We start from the raw sequence: 20,800 nt of genomic DNA, 5'->3' as shown, positions 1-20,800 counted from the left end.
TTCATCATCAAAATGTCACAGAAAGCATCCAATACTGTATGGATTACTAATTGAATCCAGACAAATTTTTCAATTTTTTTGGAGTGTCATATTACACCAAAATGCACCACAGAGCATATAATAATATATGGACAAGTAATTGAATACAGAGAAAATATTCAATGCCTTTTTGGACTGTTATATAACATCGAAGTGTACCACAGTTCATGTAATAGTATATGTTTGAATAATTGAATACAGAAAAATGTTTCAATGCTTTTCTAGACTGTTGTGTAACACCAAAATGTACCACAGACCACATAATAGTATATGGATGAGTAATTGAAAACAGAAAACATTTTCAATGTGTTTTTAGAGTGTTATATTATACCGAAATGTACCACAAAGCATGTAATATGTGGATGAGTAATTGAATACAGAAAAATGTTTTAACACTTTCTTAGACTGTTATATAATACAAAAATGTACCACAGACTACTTAATAGTATATGGATGAGTAATTGAATACAGAAAATTGTTTCAATGCTTTTTGGGCTGTTATCTGACACCGAAATGTACCCCAGAAAACATAATAATCTGTGAATGAGCAATACCAAAAATTTTTTTTAACACTTTGAACTTATATACCAGAGGTATGTATCCCAGAGCACGTAATACTATATAGATGTGTAATTGAACACAGAAGCATTTTTGAAGACTTTTTTTGAGGTTTCTATACCACCAAAATGTAACAGAAAGAGTGTAATACTCAAAGGATGACTGAATCCAGAAATAGTTTTCAAAGCTTTTTTGTAGTTTTGCATACCACCGTAATGTAACAATAACCATGTTCAACTGTATGGATGACTAGCTCAATCCAGAAAATGTTTTAAGTAAATATTTCCGTTCATAAATAGAGATTGATGAACCCGAACAGTAAAGTTCGGGGTCCATACTGAACACCTAGTGTTCGTGCATGGACCCCCAACATTGGCTTTTTCAGGAAGTCCGTGTTACTGTTTGAGTTTGGCACCATGAACATCAGCTGTTTCCCATGGTCTCATCTGCTTAACAGCGCAGGAAACACTGGCAACTCTGATCAGTGGTAAGATCATTACTGACGGTCAGAGAGCTGCGTGAGCCAGCAGCTGTGACTGGCGTTACAAAGGCTACCACCGGTCACAGGCATTAGCTCATGAGAGAGTACTACTCTAATCAACCTATGCCTGTTTTCACTACTAAGAGAAGGCGCTACTGATGGGAGTATTCATCTTCCGGCGCCTGTGCTCTAAATAAATAAAAAAAATGAAGTGGGGTCTCTTCTGTTTTTGTTAACCAGCACAGGCAAAACTAGCAGCTGCAGGCTGCAACCCTCAGCTTTCAGCTTTATCATCCTATTTAAGGTAGGGGGAATAGAATATGTGGGGAAGTGAGTGCAGGACCAGCCTACTGCGATTTCTCTTTTGAGACTACTATCAAGTGAAACATCACAAGAAGTAAAGAAAAAAGCACACATAGGGAAAAGCAGAATCAGAAGAATGGTATTGGTAGGAAATTTCATAATAAAGCAGATTACAAAAGTGGTAAGGGATTAAATACATGTATTTTAAAAAGCATTATAGGTATCAGAAAAGCTATATATGGTGGTTACCTTACCATCTATGGCTAAGGGTAAACAGACGGTAATTTACAGATGGTTTTCACTGCTGTGCTCTCACACATAATCTGTAATGTTTCTTCAGAGTTTCAATGCTTTATTTCCGTGTCTTTATTACTAAGTTGTGAGCTATAATGTCACCAGTATCCAGATTCACTCCAAAATGGCAAACTAGCTGATGCATTTCCTGTCTCTGGATTAATACAGGATATGATAATCCCTCCTGATTGGCTTTGCTATACCATGTGTTAGCTGCATGGGGGAGGCCCACAAGGCCATGCCTGTTCTCATGGTAGACTTCTCTAGCTGATGGAATCTTCTTCTTGTGTAAAATGGTGGTGGGCTTTTTTTCTGGTGATTGAAGCATATATCATTGCAAATTATTGGAGTCCAGTGCAGAAATTCGATTCACATTAAATTGATTTGCTCATCTCTACTGTCAGTTGTCATCTGACTATAACTTCCAGCATGCTAGGACAACCTGTAGATGTCTATTCATTTATGCATCATTATGAAGTTGTATTACAGAATGCAGATATATACATTTATAATCCAGTATTAACTTTTCTTAAAACATATAGGTTTCTTTGACGTTCTGGTGAAGAGAGGAAAGGTGCGTGTTTTCAGGAGTCATCACATCCGGCATCTTGCTTTGGCAATTGACAAGGGAATAGCTTCTGCAATGGTATGAAAGATGCATTTTCAACTATTCCTTCTTTACATGTATTTTTAAGTCTCTAAGAATATTTTATATTATAAATGTTCTGCAGTCTCCATAGGAAAAATATATATTCTACAGCAGAATAATATTTATTAGAATTCATAATAAATCTGATAATACGTCATGTAAACCATGCCTAAAGTTGTGCTGCTGTGATGTCCATGTACCTTTGTATTGATTAGTTATACCTTCTATATGTGTAAGTAACAAGGTCAGCTCTGCTTTATATGAATTTATTACATACTTTATTTGTCCATCCAGTCTTAGCTATTCCTGATCAAAGATAGACTAAGGCAATGTAGATTTCATCAGATTTGATGAAAGCAAAATAGTGCTGCGTGGAACAATATACTGTCAAGATGAACACCAAATCGGAACTTCGATAAGACCTGGATGCCATTTGTATCTGTTGTACAATGGGTCCTGAAGAGTGGTGTGGCTTCCAGCACTTGCACATTATATTAAATGAAGAAAATAAGTATTCGATACACTGCCAAATTTGCAAGCTTTTCCACCTACAAAGAATGGAGAGGTCTGTAATTTTTATCGTAGCGTAGGTACACTTACATTGTGAGGATTTTAAAACAAATCCAGACAATCACATTGTATGATTTTTACATAATTAATTTGCATTTTATTGCATGAATTAAGTATTTGATATAGTAGAAAAACAAAACATAATATTTGGTACAGAAACCTTTGTTTGCAATTATAGATGTCAAATGTTTCCTGTAGTTCTTGGCCAAGCTTGCACACACTCCAACAGGGATTTTGTCCCACTGCTCCATACAGATCTCCAGATCTTTCAGGTTTTCTGGTTGTTGCTGGACAACATTGAGTTTCAGCTTCTTTCAAAAATGTTCTATTGGGTTCAGGTCGGGAGAGCCACTCCAGGACCTTGAAATGCTACTTACGGAGCCACTCCTTAGTTGCTCTAGCTGTGTGTTTCTGATTATTGTCATGCTGGAAGACCAAGCCATAACCCATCTTCAATGCTCAAAGGTGGTTGTTGGCCAAAATCTCAAGATACATAACCCTTCACATGATGCAGTTGTCCTATCCCCTTTACAGAAAATAACTCCCAAAGCATGATGTTTTCCCCACCATGCTTCACAGTTGGAACGGTTTTCTTGGGGGTGTACTCATCCTTCTTCCTCCAAACACAGCGATAATACCAAAATAGCCTGAAGTTAGCAATATCTGTATATATCTTTCTATAAAATAATATAATCTATAAGTATCCTAATAGTTATTTCCATAGATAATATACAGCAGTTAAAAGGAATGGTAGACCATTCGAAAACATTTAGAAAATCCAACAAAGCATTATTTGAATTTAAGGTCAATGAAGAAGTACAAATACAGATAATGATAAAAGAGACAACCTCTATCTTATAAAAATACCTTTATTTAAATAGGGTAACAATAGTAACACAACACGTGTCCTCTGTGTGAGAAATAGTAAAAATAATTACATATATAATAAAATAAAATATATAGCAGGCTGGCAATTAATCAATCCATAATATATATATAAGAATAAATTGGTATATATTTATAAACTTCTCATACAAATATGTAAATAAAAAAGGGGGGAGGTAACAATGTAATCACACAGTGTACATAATCAATAATCAACTGTGATTTTAATACAACCCTATATTTTCTGCTGTTTTTTCCCCATTTGGGTTATGTAACCGGAAAATATGAAATTGTAGCCTGTTTTTACATGTTTTTATTTTGCTTAATAAAGTTATGTATTCTTATGTGATTATGCTTAGCTTCATTATGGATAGGAGGGATTGATGCTCTTCTTTTCCGCTAGTGGAGATTTATATGTTGAAGTGCCAATTTAATATTTGGAAAAAATTTGTGGTTTGTAATTAATACAGGTAGTGAGTGCAGAGCCAGAATTCTTTCTGGTTGGTAGGTGATCAAATATTTATTTCATGCAATAAAATGCAATTTAGTTTTTTAAAATTCATATAAGATGATGTTAGGGTTGGCGGATTGCACTAAATAAAATAAAAAATAAAGTGCAATCGCAACCCGGGGTCCACCGTGCCGAGATGTATAACTGCTGCTAGTGTGAACAATGGTGGAACGAAGCATCGAGCGTTCACCTTAATCAGACTGCGTTAACTCCACACAGTATGAACAGAATGCAGAATATCCAGCTCTGTTAACTTCACAGAGAGTTAGTGAAAAAGGGTTGAGCTTATTCTGTAACTGAACTGTGCTAACGGCACAGTAGAAAGAAACAGATGCTAAGTCAAGAGAAACAACTCAAATGACGCTAGGTACAAAACCCTGTTGACTTCACAGAGAAGTACAGCACATAGGTTGAGCTTGCTCTGTAACTGAACTGTATTAACTGCACACATGAATGAGACAGACACTAAGCCAAGCGGAATAACAAATAAGAAATTCAGAAGGTAGGCAAATACACACACGTGCAGACAGAGTGGAAGAGTACCCACTCACACACACCGAACCTGAGTGATAGTAGCGCACCCGCGAGAGCCGCTGAGAGCCTTTTAAACCCAAAGCTTCACACCAAACACTGACGTCCAGCGAGCCATGACATCGCCCTCGGGACATTCCAGAGGTGCCACATTACTAGAGCAGCTAACGTCCGACCGCCAATGAGAAGACGCTACATCACGGACATGATCAGTGGGGTGATCTCTGGACTTAGACTTCAGAGTGCAAGGCTGCACCTGTATGACACTGGTTACCATAGACTTGGCTGGAGAGCCAGCAGTAACCAAATGTATACCGTGAGCCTGAGTAAGATGCTGGGACCGACATCTGTGCTGAGCAGCAAGTGCAGCGGCTGGACTTGAATGGGAGAGCACAGTACCAGATTATACTTGGGATCCATCCTGCGCAGCGCGAGAATCCCAACACCTAACATGTGAGTTTCTGTTATTTTTTTAAGATTCTCTGTCTCACGGTTGAAGTGTACCTACCATAAAAATTACAGACCTCTCCATTCTTTGTAGGTCGGAAAACTTGCAAAATCAGCAGTGTATCAAATACTTTTTTTCCCCACTGTAGATACACCCTTGACTAACTGTATATATCTCTGTGAAACCCCTTTAGCTTAAACAAGTAGAAATCCAACCAATAGATGTCTGTCCTGATAATATGTTAATTATGTATTAACAAATACAGTATTTTAACTACAGAGAAAAACAGAGTGACCGAATCCAAGAAGAATTTTCGTAAAATTTAACAAACTTTATTATAATACATGTGTACTATAAATATCCATAGCAAAATTGCACATAACTAGGTGACACCAAAATCCAAGGGGGAAAGCGAATGGGGAGGATGACAAATAACCCATAGCACCAACAAAATAAAATATATTCTATGGAGAGCCCAAAGGATATGTAAATAAGGCGCCGCTGCCTGCAATCATGAAAATCACCACCGTAATAGGTCTGAGGAGGCAGCAAGCCCGCTAGACTAACTCGACATAATAAAAGAAAATGACGGTAAGACAGTCCCACAAACAGCACAATCACGCCATAATGGCAAGAAATAAAGCAAAGGGAGAGCTTACCAAAGGTGCCAGGTACCCCAAAAGGTAGAGGAATCTCCGACGCGCGTTTCGCGCTACCAGGGAGCGCTTTCTCAAGGGTTATTTGTCATCCTCCCCATTTGCTTTCCCCCTTGGATTTTGGTGTCAGCTAGTTATGTGTAATTTTCCTATGGATATTTATTGTACACATGTATTATAATAAAGTTTGTTACATTTTACGAAAATTCTTCTTGTATTCGGTCACTCTGTTTTTCTCTGTGTTTACATGTATGCTTATGGAGTGGAACAATTTATTAGTATGGCGGACCATTACCATTAAAGGTTACCGCCAATAATGCTGTATAAAGTATTGGGCTCTTTTGTGACAGTATTTTAACTAGAATACATTGTGGAGCTTAAAATTTCAGATTTTTTGAAAATAAAGTTTATCCATTATACATTGAATCATAGAATCATAGAATCGTAGAGTTGGAAGGGACCTCCTGGGCCATCTGGTCCAACCCCCTGCTCAAAGCAGGATTCGCTAAATCATCCCAGTTAGATGTCTGTCCAGCCTCTGTTTGAAGACTTCCATTGAAGGAGAACTCACCACTTCTCGTGGCAGCCTGTTCCACTCATTGATCACTCTAACTGTCAAAAAGTTTTTTCTAATATCTAATCTGTGTCTCCTCCCATTCAGCTTCATCCCATTGCTTCTAGTCTTTCCTTGTGCAAATGAGAATAAAGTTGATCCTTCTACAATGTGACAGCCCTTTAGATATTTGTAGACAGCTATTAAGTCTCCTCTCAGTCTTCTCTTTTGCAAACTAAACATTCCCAAATCCTGCAACCTTTCCTCATAAGACAGGGTTTGCAGACCGGTCACCATTCTGGTCGCTCTTTTCTGAACTTGCTCCAGTTTGTTGATGTCTTTTTTAAAATGTGGTGCCCAAAATTGGACACAATATTCCAGATGAGGTCTGACCAAAGAGGAGTAGAGGGAAATAATTACTTCACGTGATCTAGACTGTATGCTTCTGTTAATACATCCTAGAATTGCATTTGCCTTTTTTGCTGCTGCATCACACTGTTGACTCATATTCAGTCTGTGATCTATTAGTATACCCAAGTCTTCTTCACATGTGCTGTCACTTAGCCCTATTCCTCCCATTCTATATATGCTTTTTTCATTTTTATTGCCCAGATGTAGTACTTTGCATTTCTCCCTGTTAAAAACCATTCTGTTAGTTGCTGCCCACTTCTCCAGTTTATTTAAATCTTTTTGAATCCTCTCTCTCTCTTCTCTAGTATTAGCTATCCCTCCTAGCTTTGTGTCATCAGCAAATTTAATCAGTTTACCCTCAATTCCTTCATCTAAATCGTTGATAAAGATGTTGAACAATACAGGGCCCAGGACAGAGCCCTGTGGTACCCCACTTGAGACATTCTTCCAACTGGATGTGCAGCCATTTACGACCACTCTTTGGGTCCGATCACTAAGCCAGTTATGAATCCACCTAACAGTTGCCTTGTCCATTCCATACTTAGTCATTTTTTCAATAAGGATTGTATGAGAGACTTTGTCAAATGCTTTGCTGAAGTCAAGATATACTATATCTACAGCATTTCCTTGATCCACCCAATCAGTAATACCATCATAGAAGGAAATTAAATTAGTCTGACATGACTTATTAGTTACAAACCCATGCTGACTCTGTTTAATCACTTCATTCTTATCCAGGTATTGACATACATGTTGTTTAATAATTTGTTCAAAGATCTTTCCTGGTATAGAAGTCAGACTCACCGGCCTATAGTTGCCTGGGTCCACCTTCTTCCCCTTTTTGAAGATAGGAACAACATTTGCTCTTCTCCAGTCTTCTGGCACTTCTCCTGTTCTCCAAGAATTTTCAAAGATTATGGAGAGGGGTTCAAAAATTTCTTCTGCTATCTCCTTCAGTACTCTGGGGTGTAATTCATCTGGACCTGGAGACTTGAATACATTTAGGTTAGCTAAGTGTTTCCTCACTATCTTTCTGTTTATAGATATCCTGGATTCTTCTATTCCCTTAATAGGACAGTGAATAACAGTTGATGTTACATTTCCTTTCTGAGAGAAAACAGATGCAAAATAGGAATTTAAAAGTTCAGCCTTCTCAACATCCTGTCTTACCATTTCATCATTTTCATCCTGTAAAAATCCTATAGCATCTTTGACTTTTCTTTTACTTTTGACATATCCCCAAAATCCTTTATTATTGCTTTTGACATCTCTTGCAAGCCTCAATTCATTTTCAGCTTTAGATAATCTGATTTGTGCCTTGCAGGTTCTGCAGACAGCATTATATTCTTCTTTAGATATGCCTCCTTCTTTCCATTTTATAAACATTTTTTGCTTCCTTTTTAGCATGTGCTTAAGTTCTGTGTTCATCCATCCTGGTTTCCTTAAATGCTTCCTATTCTTCCCTCTTTTCGGAATTGTTAACAACTGTGCTTTGAGAATTTCATTTTTCAAGATTTCCCATCCTTCCTGGACATTTTTGTCTTTAATGATATCCAGCCATTGGATCCCTCCAATTCTCTTTCTGAATCCCTTAAAATCTGCCTTTCTGAAATCTAACCTTGACGTCTGAGTCTTCACAGGTCTTCCGCCTCTAGTTATCCAAAATTCTAAAATAGCATGGTCGCTACCTCCTAGGGTCCCAGCCACTTTTACCTCCTCAACCATTTCCTCCCTGTTTATAAGGATTAGATCCAAGGTAGCAGTTCCCCTTGTTTTCTCCTTTACCTTTTGGAAGATAAAGTTGTCAGCAAGAGAGGATAAGAATTTCCTTGACCTGTTAGTTTTGCCTGAGAGAGATTCCCAACAAATGTCTGGATAGTTGAAATCTCCCATGACAACTATGTCATATTTTTTGGAGAACTTGGCCATTTGATGCATAAAGAGTTCATCCATATCTTCAGCTTGCACAGGCGGCCTGTAGTAAATGCCTACAATGGTGTCCTTTCCATTGTTCTGTCCTTGTATTCTTACCCAAACACAGTTTCCACAGAACTCCCAGTCTCTGAAGCTTCAATCTCTGTGCAGATATACGCATTTCTAACATACAATGCGACACCCCCTCCTCGTTTATCAAGTCTGTTTCTTGCAAATAAGTTGTATCCTTCTAGTCTTGTATTCCAATCATGTGTATTGTCCCACCAAGTTTCAGTGATTCCAATGACATCATATTTCTTTTCCTGTGTTAGTAGTTCCAATTCTCCTTGTTTGTTGCCCATGCTTTGTGCATTAGTATAGAAACATTTTAGTTTGTGATTGGTTTCTCCTTCTCCAATATTTTTTTTAATTAGATTCTTTCGTCTTTGTTCTTCCTTTCCACTTCTAATAGCAGAGTTCTCAGTAGCATTTGTCAGGTGTATGGCTTTTTCTGGTCTTTTGCTTCCCTTCCCATGTTGTTCTAGTTTAAAGCTCTCCTTACAAGTGTAGCAAGGCGACTTCCAAATACCTGCTTTCCAGTCTTCGTAAGGTGCACCCCATCTCTAGCAAGTAGTCCATCGTATAAGTAGTTCACTCCGTGATCCAGAAATCCAAATCGTTGCTGACGGCACCATCGACGTAGCCAGTTGTTCACCTGCAGAATCTTATTCCACCTCCTTGTTCCATGGCCATCCACTGGGAGGATGGAAGAGAAGACCACCTGCGCTCCCAGTTCTTTCACTTTCTTGCCTAAGTCTTCAAAGTCTCTGCAGATGGTTTCCAGGTCGTTTCTTGCGGTGTCATTTGTCCCCACATGTAGTAGCAGGAATGGGTAGTCATCTGTAGGTCTGAAGAGTCCTGATATCCTGTCAGACACATCTTTAATTTTTGCACCTGGAAGACAGCACATTTCTCTTGAAGTTATATCCGGTCTGCAGATAGCGGCATTGAAATGCTATGAATCTTTAGTATACTTTATATATCATTTTTTTTACTGCTTACAAAATCTTTTCTTGCTATCAGTAAATATAAAATATATCTGAATGCACATCTAGAGGCTGAATATGCTATATTTGTACAAAATCACAAATCCCTGTAAAAACGTAAAGCATTTTTGGACTTTCGGTTTATGTCAAGTGTTGTAAACTGTTTCATTTATTTATTTATTATGCTTATCATATTGTTTATTGTTTTAAAATGTTGTCTTCTACTCGTGTTGTTCTTTTCCTTAGGATAACAGTGGCATCCTGTGTGAGCTTCAGCTTCATATTCAGCCGAACCGTTGTGTGACTCTGGAATCCACCAGAATGCCAGGAATGACCATCTCCTTTAACCATGATGGCGAACCATCAAATGATAACACCAGAGGCTACGCAGAAATCTGTAAAGAATTCTCTGTACATGTGAAGGTGCATTATACTTTGCCTCATGTATTAGTTTGGTTGTTCTTAAATTGTCAGATTTTGAGCTTGTTGGGGGCTTTGGAAATGTTTTTTTTAATTATTTTCTGGCTGCATTGAAAATAATCCAGTGCCTGAATTGTTGTAAAATGTAATTAAAGAAGCACTCTCATCAAAGTTTTTATCCCCTTAATATATTGCAATCATCATATTATTGTAACACTGGTGGGTGTGGACCCACTGCGTCATTAGTCAGGCTTTACCTGGAGGGGCGTTACTAAGTGACTACTTAGTATTTACTACAGCCTCTTTTAGTGAGGATAGGCTTGGCCGCAGGTAGTCACCAGGTACCACTACAGGGCAGTCCCTGGGTCTGCAGGGATTGACTGGATGGTCAGAGACACAGGTACGAGGTACAGGTGAATTAAAGCAAAGATGTTGTCAGACAATCTGAGGTCAGAGCAGGCAGCACAGGTTCAATATATATGTAGCCGAGGTCAAGAGTAGAGAAATCAGAATTAACAAGTAGGCTAGCCAGGTCAGAAAACAAGAAAGAAAATGCAAGAGAGTACCTTACAGGAAACCATACAGGAACTGAATTTGAACCTTCGATCAGGTGAGGAGTGGTGGGAGAAGCCGCATATTAAATCGCCTACTGCTTAGGGACCAGGGAAGACTCAACAGCAGCAGGAGGATGAAGAAGGTGGTGGAAATGCTGCAAGAGGCAGCTCAGCGAGACAGCCCCAGACTGGAGAGGGCAGAGCAGCGACCGCAATGAGTAGCGTGGAGCTTACCCTCTGTGTGAGTCAATAGCATGACAACTATACAGCAGTGTGTACTTTCAATTGCTCATTTTGCCTTTCTACCCAGTAATTTCTTCTATTTTTGTTGCTCTACATAGAACTTGGAAGTCTCTTTTCCCTGCACTTATCATTGCCCATGTCAACTCCTTACCTAGTTGCTCCACTTCTCCGTGCCAGGGACTTTTGTGGTGACTCCTGATTCATAAAGGGAAAATTGACCTCTTTTTAATACATAGAGCTTAGAAGGATTCAGCTGCTTAGTTTTTAATCATGTGATGTCATAGTTCTTCTGAAAAAGAGAAGAATTAGCTGGGTAGAAAGGCAAAATGAGCGATTGTAAGTAGAGATGACCGAATTTGCTCAGATTCAGTCCGAATATGATTGGTATTGAATATTGTTTTTGCAATATTCGCCGAACGTAATTAGAGTCAATGGGAGTAGAAGTTGCCAAATATATTGGAACCGATCATTAAACATACATTTGGCACGAATACTGTTCTATATAACATGCTATATAACATGATGATTGCAATATATTACTAGGATACAAATTTTGATGGGAGTGCATCTTTATTGATGTTGCTGTAGTTATCTATGTGTATGTCTATGCTATCTTAATAATGTCACTCTAGTGTGTGTGCTAATAGGCCTGACAATTTTGTGATGATTTCATAATTTACAAAATATTTAGATAAAGTAAGATTTAAAGGCTCTGTTATATTGTTATCATACAATAGAGTCTGGTTTATTTCTGTTGTGATAACAACACACCAGTATTAGAGCAGAATTTACTGTAGAAATTCCCGCAATCTTTTTAATGCCTCAATACTAGCATAGTTATATAGTTAAAGAAATAATTCAATTTCAAAGCTTTTCATATACTTTAAACATATACCTTGCCTTGCGAAAGTATTCGGCCCCCTAGAACTATTCAACCTTTTCCCACATATGCTTCAAACATAAAGACACCAAATGTAAATTTTTGGTGAAGAATCAGCAACAAGTGGGACACAATTGTGAAGTTGAATGACATTTATTGGTTATTTTACATTTTTGTGGAAAATCAAAAACTGAAAAGTGGGGTGTGCAATATTATTTGGTCCCTTTACTTTCAGTGCAGCAAACTCATTCCAGAAGTTCATTGTGGATCTCTGAATGATCCAATGTTGTCCTAAATAACTAAGGATGATTAATATAATCCACCTGTGTGTAAACAAGTGTCTGTATAAATGCACCTGCTCTGTGATCGTCTCAGGGTTCTGTTTGAAGCACAGAGCATCATGAAGACCAAGGAACACAACAGGCAGGTCCGTGATACTGTTGTGGAGAACTTTAAAGCCGGATTTGGATACAAAATGATTTCCAAAACTTTAAACATCCCAAGGAGCACTGTGCAAGCGATCATATTGAAATGGAAGGAGTATCATACCACTGCAAATCTACCAAGACCCGGCCATCCCTCTAAACTTTAAACTCAAACAAGGAGAAGACTGATCAGAGATGCAGCCAAGAGGCCCATGATCACTCTGGATGAACTGCAGAGATCAACTGCTGAGGTGGGACAGTCTGTCCATAGGGCAACAATCAGGCCTACACTGCACAAATCTGGCCTTTATGGAAGAGTGTCAAAAAGAAAGCCATTTCTCAAAGATATCCATAAAAAGTGTCATTTAAAGTTTGCAGCAAGCCACCTGGGAGACACACCAAACATGTGGAAGAAGGTGCTCTGGTCAGATGAAACCAAAATCGAACTTTTTGGCAACAATGCCAAACGATATGTTTGGCGTAAAGGCAACACAGCTCATCACCCTGAACACACCATCCCCACTGTCAAACATGGTGGTGGCAGAATCATGATTTGGGGCTGCTTTTCTTCAACAGGGACAGGGAAGATGGTTAAAATTGATGGGAAGATGGATGGACCCAAATACAGGACCATTCTTGAAGAAAACCTGTTGGAGTCTGCAAAAGACCCGAGACTGGGATGGAGTTTTGTCTTCCAACAAGACAATGATCCTAAACATAAAGCAAAATCTACAATGGAATGGTTCACAAATAAACATATCCAGGTGTTAGAATGGCAAAGTCAAAGTCCTGACCTGAATCCAATCGAGAATCTGTGGAAAGAGCTGAAAACTGCTGTTCACAAACGATCTCCATCCAACCTCACTGAGCTCGAGCTGTTTGCCAAGGAAGAATGGGCAAGAATTTCAGTCTCTCAATGTACAAAACTGATAGAGACATACCCCAAGCGACTTGCAGCTGTAATCACAGCAAAAAGTGGCGCAACAAAGTATTAAGTTAAAGGGGCCGAATAATATTGCACGTCCCACTTTTCAGTTTTTGAATTTCCACAAAAATTTAAAATAACCAATAAATTTCGTTCAACTTCACAATTGTGTCCCACTTGTTGTTGATTCTTCACCAAAAATTTACATTTGGTATCTTTATGTTTGAAGCATGTTATGTGGGAAAAGGTTGAAAAGTTCCAGGAGGCCGAATACTTTTGCAAGGCACTGTACAGCACATGGATGCCAGAAAAAAACTAACATGTTTCTACGTAGTTTATACGGACACACGGTCTGTGTAAAAACACTGACATGTGCATAGCAGCATAGGTTATAATGGGTACATGTGGCATCAGTGAAAAAACTGATACGACACGTGTGGTATTTATTTGGGAATCTCCGAATGTGTTGCGACTGTCTACCGCCATAAAATGAGCAGCTGTAGGGACCCGGATATATTATCCAAGCACGCCCAAGTTACTCGGATAACATCCGAGCACGTTTGCTCATCACTAATATACACAGATTTAATGATAAAAAAAATCATGTGAGGGCTTCTTTAATATAGAAAGTATTAAAATATAACTAGATGGTTGCCCGATTCTATCGCATCAGGTATTCTAGAGTCTCTGTTAAAATAAAAAATAGTGATATACTCACCTCCCGACGGCCCCTGGACTCTTTCCTCTCACCACGCTCCCGGCATCTTCCGGTCCCAGTAATGCTTAGCGGGAAATACCGCTGATGACGTCGCACTCTCGCGAGAGTGATGTCCTCTCCGGCCCTTCTCGCTAAGCATTACTGGGATCGGAAGATGCCAGGAGCGTGGTGAGAGGAGGGACAGAGTCCGGGGGTCGTCGGAAGGTGAGTCTATAACTATTTTATATTTTAACAGAGACTCTAGAATACCCGATGAGATAGAATCGGGCCACCATCTAGTGTACTATACTCCTGTTACACCCGTAGCTGCTGTCACTGTTCTGCTGTCACCTAATGTATTGTACTCCAGTTACAGCCAGAGCTGCAGTCACTGTTCTGCTGTTACCTAATGTATTGTACTCCAGCTACACCCAGAGCTGCTGTCACTGTTCTGCTGTTATCTAATATATTGTACTCCAGTTAATCCCAGAGCTGCAATCACTGTTCTGCTTTTACCTAATGTATTGTACTCCAGTTACACCCAGAGCTGCAGTCACCGTTCTGCTCTTACCTAATGTATTATACTCTTGTTACAGCCAGAGCTGCAGTCACTGTTCAGATCTTACCAAATGTATTGCACTCAAGTTACACCCAGAGCTGCAGTCACTGTTCTGCTTTTACCTAATGTATTGTACTCCAGTTACACCCAGAGCTGCAATCACTGTTCTGCTTTTACCTAATGTATTGTACTCCAGTTACACCCAGAGCTGCAGTCACCGTTCTGCTCTTACCTAATGTATTATACTCTTGTTACAGCCAGAGCTGCAGTCACTGTTCAGATCTTACCAAATGTATTGCACTCAAGTTACACCCAGAGCTGCAGTCACTGTTCTGCTTTTACCTAATGTATTGTACTCCAGTTACACCCAGAGCTGCAATCACTGTTCTGCTTTTACCTAATGTATTGTACTCCAGTTACACCCAGAGCTGCAGTCACCGTTCTGCTCTTACCTAATGTATTATACTCTTGTTACAGCCAGAGCTGCAGTCACTGTTCAGATCTTACCAAATGTATTGCACTCAAGTTACACCCAGAGCTGCAGTCACTGTTCTGCTGTTACCTAATGTATTGTACTCCAGTTACACCCAGAGCTGCTGTCATTGTTCTGCTGTTATCTAATGTATTGTACTCCAGAATATGTACAGGACTGTGCCTGTGTAATGAGTGATGTAGCAGTGATGCCTTTAACGGCTGTAATGTGCCTGTACAATAAGCAATGCAGCCGTATCGACGACTAAGCGACTGTCGCTGATTGGTCGCGGTCTAACTGCCGCGACCAATCAGCGAGTTGGGATTTCCATTACAGACAGACAGACAGACAGAATTAGACAATTATATAGTAGATATTACACAATATTAAAATATGCACATCTGAGATAAATATATAACACATATTTAAACACAAACCACTGCATTAAACTATAACTACACTGAATAAAATACTATAAGAATATAACAAAGAACTTTCCTGATGCCGCTAACAGATTGCACGATGAGCAGAGAGGAACAGATGAAAGCAGAGCTCCAGAATTTAAATAAAGCTGTGTTCTTATTCACCCAAGTCTTAGGCACATGCTACGTTTCAGCTTATCATTAGATCCCTTTTCAAGCAGCTTGAAATGTCTCTAATGATGAGCTGAAACGTAGCAAGTGTCTAAGACTTGGGTGAATAAGAACACAACTTTACTTGAATTCTGGAGTGCAACTTTCATCTGTTTCTCTCTGATTGTGAATATTGGAAGAATATTTAGAATTGAGAGTCCTCAATGGTTGATACCTTTTAATGGCTAACTGAAAGGATGGTAACAAGTTGCAAGCTTTCGAGACTATGCATATTGAATATTGGAACATTTGGGTCAACCTCCTGGAAGTTCTGCACGTACTTTCTCAGGATTACAGTGCTGCTAGTTATTCGTTTTTCTACGTCATTGAATAACTATATGTAACAATATATTTTCTATTGTTGTTCTAATGATAAATAAATATTGCACTAAAATATTGTATGATGAATGTTATTAAGTGCAAAAATGTACTTGAATAAGATTTATCAGGTTTGATGCTAAACATAGAAAAAACCTACAAGAAGCAAAATAAACAAAAACCCCCTTATAACTAAATAATTAGAAAGCAAAAGTGCGTTTAAATAACACAGGGTTCTTAGTAATATGATTTTTTATCAAAAATAGCACAACGTGAATATATGACTTCTGCTGCAATGTAATGCTGTCCTCCATGGCCAATAAAAAAGCCCCCTATATTCTTTTATTGACAGGCATGGGTTTACCTGAGACATGGATATTGAAAAGGTACCAGTGCTGGAGAACTCAAATTTACATAATACACTAGTCTGTTGTTGCAAATTTACATTTGCATCAATAGTTTAGCTCAAGAAGATGAATTGTAATCAAACCAGAATATTTTGGGGAAAAAAACAGTAGACCAGGAAAATATTCAGAAGTATAATAAAGGTTAGGGCTTCAGTATATTCTCAGGATAATAACGAAAACACAAAATTAAGGTTTGGGGAACATGTTACTCCAGTCAGAGACTAGATAATCTTTTCTTAAGTAGAAAATGGCACCATTAAATCGGATGGGTAGGCATAACCACGCCATGGCCATCCCCAGCTCCATCTACTTTGGTGGAGCTGATGGAAAGTGGCATAAAATTGCCAAAAGTCACATATTATTTGCACAACTCCCGACAATTCCATAAGGGCCAATTCGTTTAGGTGCTTAAGCCAGAAATCTGTAGTGAACAACATAAAAAGTTTTATATTTTTTTGCAAATCAGGCAGTTGCACAAAAATATTGCACTGTGTGAACAAGCTCTTGTGCTTTAAACAATGCATTATCTGTCAAAGTTGCTGCCAAGTGATAAAAATAAGACAAGAAAGAACATTTTCATTCCTAAAGATGCCAGTTAGATCAATTTGCTTTGAATCCTTCGCAGATAAACATCAATTGCACCTGATTTGTGTGAACCCAGCCAAACAGAGTAGTCACCCCTAAATCTCAGCTAAAAGTCTCGCCAGCTATGCCAATATGGCTCACGCCCACCCAGCAACACGTCGTAACTTGTAGTTCTTGTGTAATCAGTGTTAGAAGTTTTCAGTCAATGAGATCCCCGTGCTTCGGTGCTGGACTGCAGGCAGAGTCTTATCATCCTGCACTAGGCAAGAGAAACCAAGGAAAGACCTGCCCACAGGCTGTCCGAAACACAAACATGCTCCGCATCAAAGAGACAGACTGTATGTGCTCTGGCCTGTGGACAGGTCTTTCCTTGGTTTCTCAGGCTTAGACCAGGAAGATAAGACTCTGCCCACAGGCCACCCCAGAGCACGGGCATCTCATTATCTGAAAACTTCCAACACTGATTACACAAGAACCACAAGACTGATTTCTTCACCCCAGGTATAATTTTAACCAGTGTAAGGCTGGAGTCACACTAACCTGCGCAAAATACGGTCCGTAGTTTACATGCGTAATACGGATGAATGACCCCTAAATAGTGCTCCGTAGGCCATCCGTAAGCAAGGTGAGGTCGCGTATTTTGCACATGTCTGCATCCGTATGTAATCCGTGTGGCATCCGTATGCAATCCGTATGGCGAGATTTTCTCGCAGCCTTGCAAAATGGACATTTAACGGTTTTGAGGCCTGCAAACAATTTAAATCATTAGCCTGCACCCTATTTATACACTCAGAATCAGGTGGCTGCCTCCATTCTGTCCATTTGTCACCTTACTTTCACGAGGTGTGTTGGTGTTCTTTGTGCAGCATGGCAGAGGGTCTGAGATTCAATACAACTGAGCAGGTTCTCTTTACCTGGCTTTTGTCACGGCGCTTTGGGCAACCATACCCAGTGATAGTGGATCCGCGGAGGAGGAGACGCATGTGGGTACATCCACTTTTGAGGCAACGACTCACAAGAGGTCATTTTCACCGCCTCTATTCTTCTCTGCGGGAGCATCCGGAGAAATTTTACCAGTACTGTCGCATGAGCATTTCCACATTTGATCGACTCTTGGAAACAGTGCGCCCTGGGATAACCTTTCAGGACACAAGGATGCGCAAAGCGATATCTGCAGTCTGCAGAGGAGCGACTTCTACTCACAATACGGTATGTACTACACAACCACATTCTCTATGTTCATAATGTGTGTGCTAAATTATGTTTTTTGGCCTTCTTGGACAAAGTTTAATGCCCTCATCTCACTCAAAATATGTTTCAACTGACACACCAGAATGTTACATCTAATATGTCCTGCATATCACTTAGTCATTGTGCCACCAAATATGTGTGTGTTATTCTCTCTCAATTCCTACCAAGTTTGGTTGGCATGTAGCTGATTTTTTTTTACTTTAGCCATTCTAAACTTAACTATTTCTGTTGTTCTACAGCTTCCTGTCCACTGGCCTGTCTTATGCCGCCCTCCACCATGAGTTTCTCATTGGAAAGTCAACCATTTCAGGCATAGTGAGGTCTACATGTACAGAAATCTGGACAAGACTCCATCAAGTGGTCATGCCCGAGCCCAGGATGGAAGACTGGTTAAGGATATCAAGGGACTTTGAGGAGGACTGCCAGTTTCCAAATTGTATTGGGGCCCTGAATGGCAAACATATCAGGGTGCGTAAGCCGCCGAACTCTGGCTCCCAATTCTTCAATTATAAACAATACTTTTCTGTTGTATTGTTGGCTCTGGTAGACCCTCAATACAAGTTTATAATTGTTGACATTGGGGCCTATGGAAGGACGGGAGACTCTAGAGTCTTCAATACTTCCATAATGGCTCGGCGGCTATGCACCAACCAGTTGGATCTACCACCACCACGCCAGCTACCAGGCTCCCCCGAAGAATCAGTCCCTTATGTCCTTGTGGCAGATGAGGCCTTTCAGTTATCGCGCAATGTCATGAGGCCATATCCCCGGCGCAACCTTGACCACAGGCGCAGAATTTTTAACTTGCGCCTATCACGTGCTAGGCGACTGGTGGAGTGTTCCTTTGGGATTCTTTGTGCCAAATGGCGGGTACTCCAGTCTGCCATTCAGTTGAGTGAGCAAAATGTGAATGAAGTTGTGAAAGCCTGTGTTGTTCTGCATAACTTCACCAGGATACATGATTGTTCCTCCTCTGATGGTGTTGTGCGTAGGCCGGACAATGTGCGCAGGGTGAGACCACCTATGAACCCTCAATGTAGACCGCTCTCTGGCCTAAAAGTGCGTGATATTTTCACTAATTACTTTATCTCACCTGAGGGGGCAACTTCTTGGCAAGAGAATGCTGTGTCTATGTTATAATTTGTTCTCTTTAATTGTGTCTAAATATATATTACTCAAGCCCTTATGATTCTATGAGTGTTTCATTGCATTGGTTTGTGTCTGTTAGTATGTTGTTAGTGAAAAATCACACAGACGTTAACTAGAGTAGACAAATTTTTAGTTTTGCCTTTTTTTTTTTTGGTTTGCTTAAAGGCAAACATAATATTGCCATAAGAAAATTTTGGCAATGGGCAAAATGACCCTTTGTACCTTCTTTAACTTTTTTTAAAATTAACATTACATAACAAAACACCAACAAAGATTAGGCAATAACAACATTGCTGCATGACTAGATTAAACTAGATTTGCCAACAAAAGGTGAGCTCATCACCAAAATAAAGGCTACAAGATAACACTCACATTTCCTCATAATGTTTTCCAATCATAGAAAGATTCCACCATGACAGGCAAGGCTACCTCACAGCTTTCACACAGATATTACCTGTCTGTAGAACAGAGAATATTTAACCATGCTATACTGGAAAGGATGAAAATACAAAGCTCACTTGTTAAGACATAGAGAGAGTGTGATATTCTGAATGCTGGTCGCCTTGAATTTTTTTACTAGAGATTGCTAGCAAAAAAGGTGACTACTTCACTAAGGCCAGCACGCCTTTCCTAGGCCTTAGCAAGTGAGTAGTGTATTTTCATCCTTTCATTTTACAGTATAGCGCGTTTAAATATTTTCTTTTGTACACACATGTAATATCTGTCTGAAAGGCGTGAGGTAGCGTTGCCTGTCATGATGGATTGTTTCATATGTTTGGAAAACATTGTTTAAAAATGTGAATGTTAAATTATGTTCTAAATGTTGGTGATGGAGAACACCTGTTTTTTTCTTTCTATTAGGAGCACCAGTTAAAACGCACTGGACATCTCCCCCCATCAGAATCATAAATCCTCATAGGTTGGGGAAGGGGAACGTGGAAGAACAGCCTGTGGGTGCTGCTGGACACTGTGGCCAACATCGCCCTGTGTGGGGCCATACTGTTGCCCATGATGCTGGAATTGTCCTGCCTCCTGGGACTGTTGGGGATACTGGCCAGAGTAATGATGATGGTGAGGGGCTTCTTGTTGGCTGTGGTAGGCACGTGGCTCATACCCACCAAGATAGCCAGATCGTCCCCAACCAGGTTGGGACCAGCCTCCAACACTGGGTGGGTACAAGTGGCCATATTGGTTGGGTTGGCTTGAGGCTGACATTTGGGGCTGCGGAATAGAAGGTTGGGTAGGGGGAGGAAGGGGTTGAGGTGTTGGCCCACGTATTAGGGGCTGTTCGGACCCTGCTTGAGCAAGCATCTGTGTGGATGGTCTCATGCGCATTAGATTTCATGGTGAGAGCTGCCACCTCTCCAGAAATTCAAAAACCTCATATGGGGTATTGGGGGGGTGCTTGCATCAAGTAGGATCTGAATACATCCC

The 20,800-nt window shown here is 39.8% G+C and overlaps 1 protein-coding gene across 1 annotated transcript in view; it reads left to right on the top strand.

Annotated features, from left to right (window-relative positions):
• Positions 1–20,800, top strand: part of RP1 (RP1 axonemal microtubule associated) — a 742,035-nt gene that overhangs the window by 151,085 nt on the left and 570,150 nt on the right. The window contains exons 12-13 of the mRNA XM_073583994.1: positions 2,218–2,321; positions 10,096–10,272. Coding sequence (XP_073440095.1) covers positions 2,218–2,321; positions 10,096–10,272 — 281 coding nt within the window. The remainder of the gene's footprint in view (positions 1–2,217; positions 2,322–10,095; positions 10,273–20,800) is intronic.

This window comes from Dendrobates tinctorius, unplaced genomic scaffold (genome assembly GCF_039654945.1).
Source record: "Dendrobates tinctorius isolate UK_male_01 unplaced genomic scaffold, ASM3965494v1 ptg000082l, whole genome shotgun sequence".
Classification (NCBI taxonomy): domain Eukaryota; kingdom Metazoa; phylum Chordata; class Amphibia; order Anura; family Dendrobatidae; genus Dendrobates; species Dendrobates tinctorius.
Note: the sequence above shows the minus strand (reverse complement) of the source record. Positions and strands in the feature narration are given on the sequence as shown.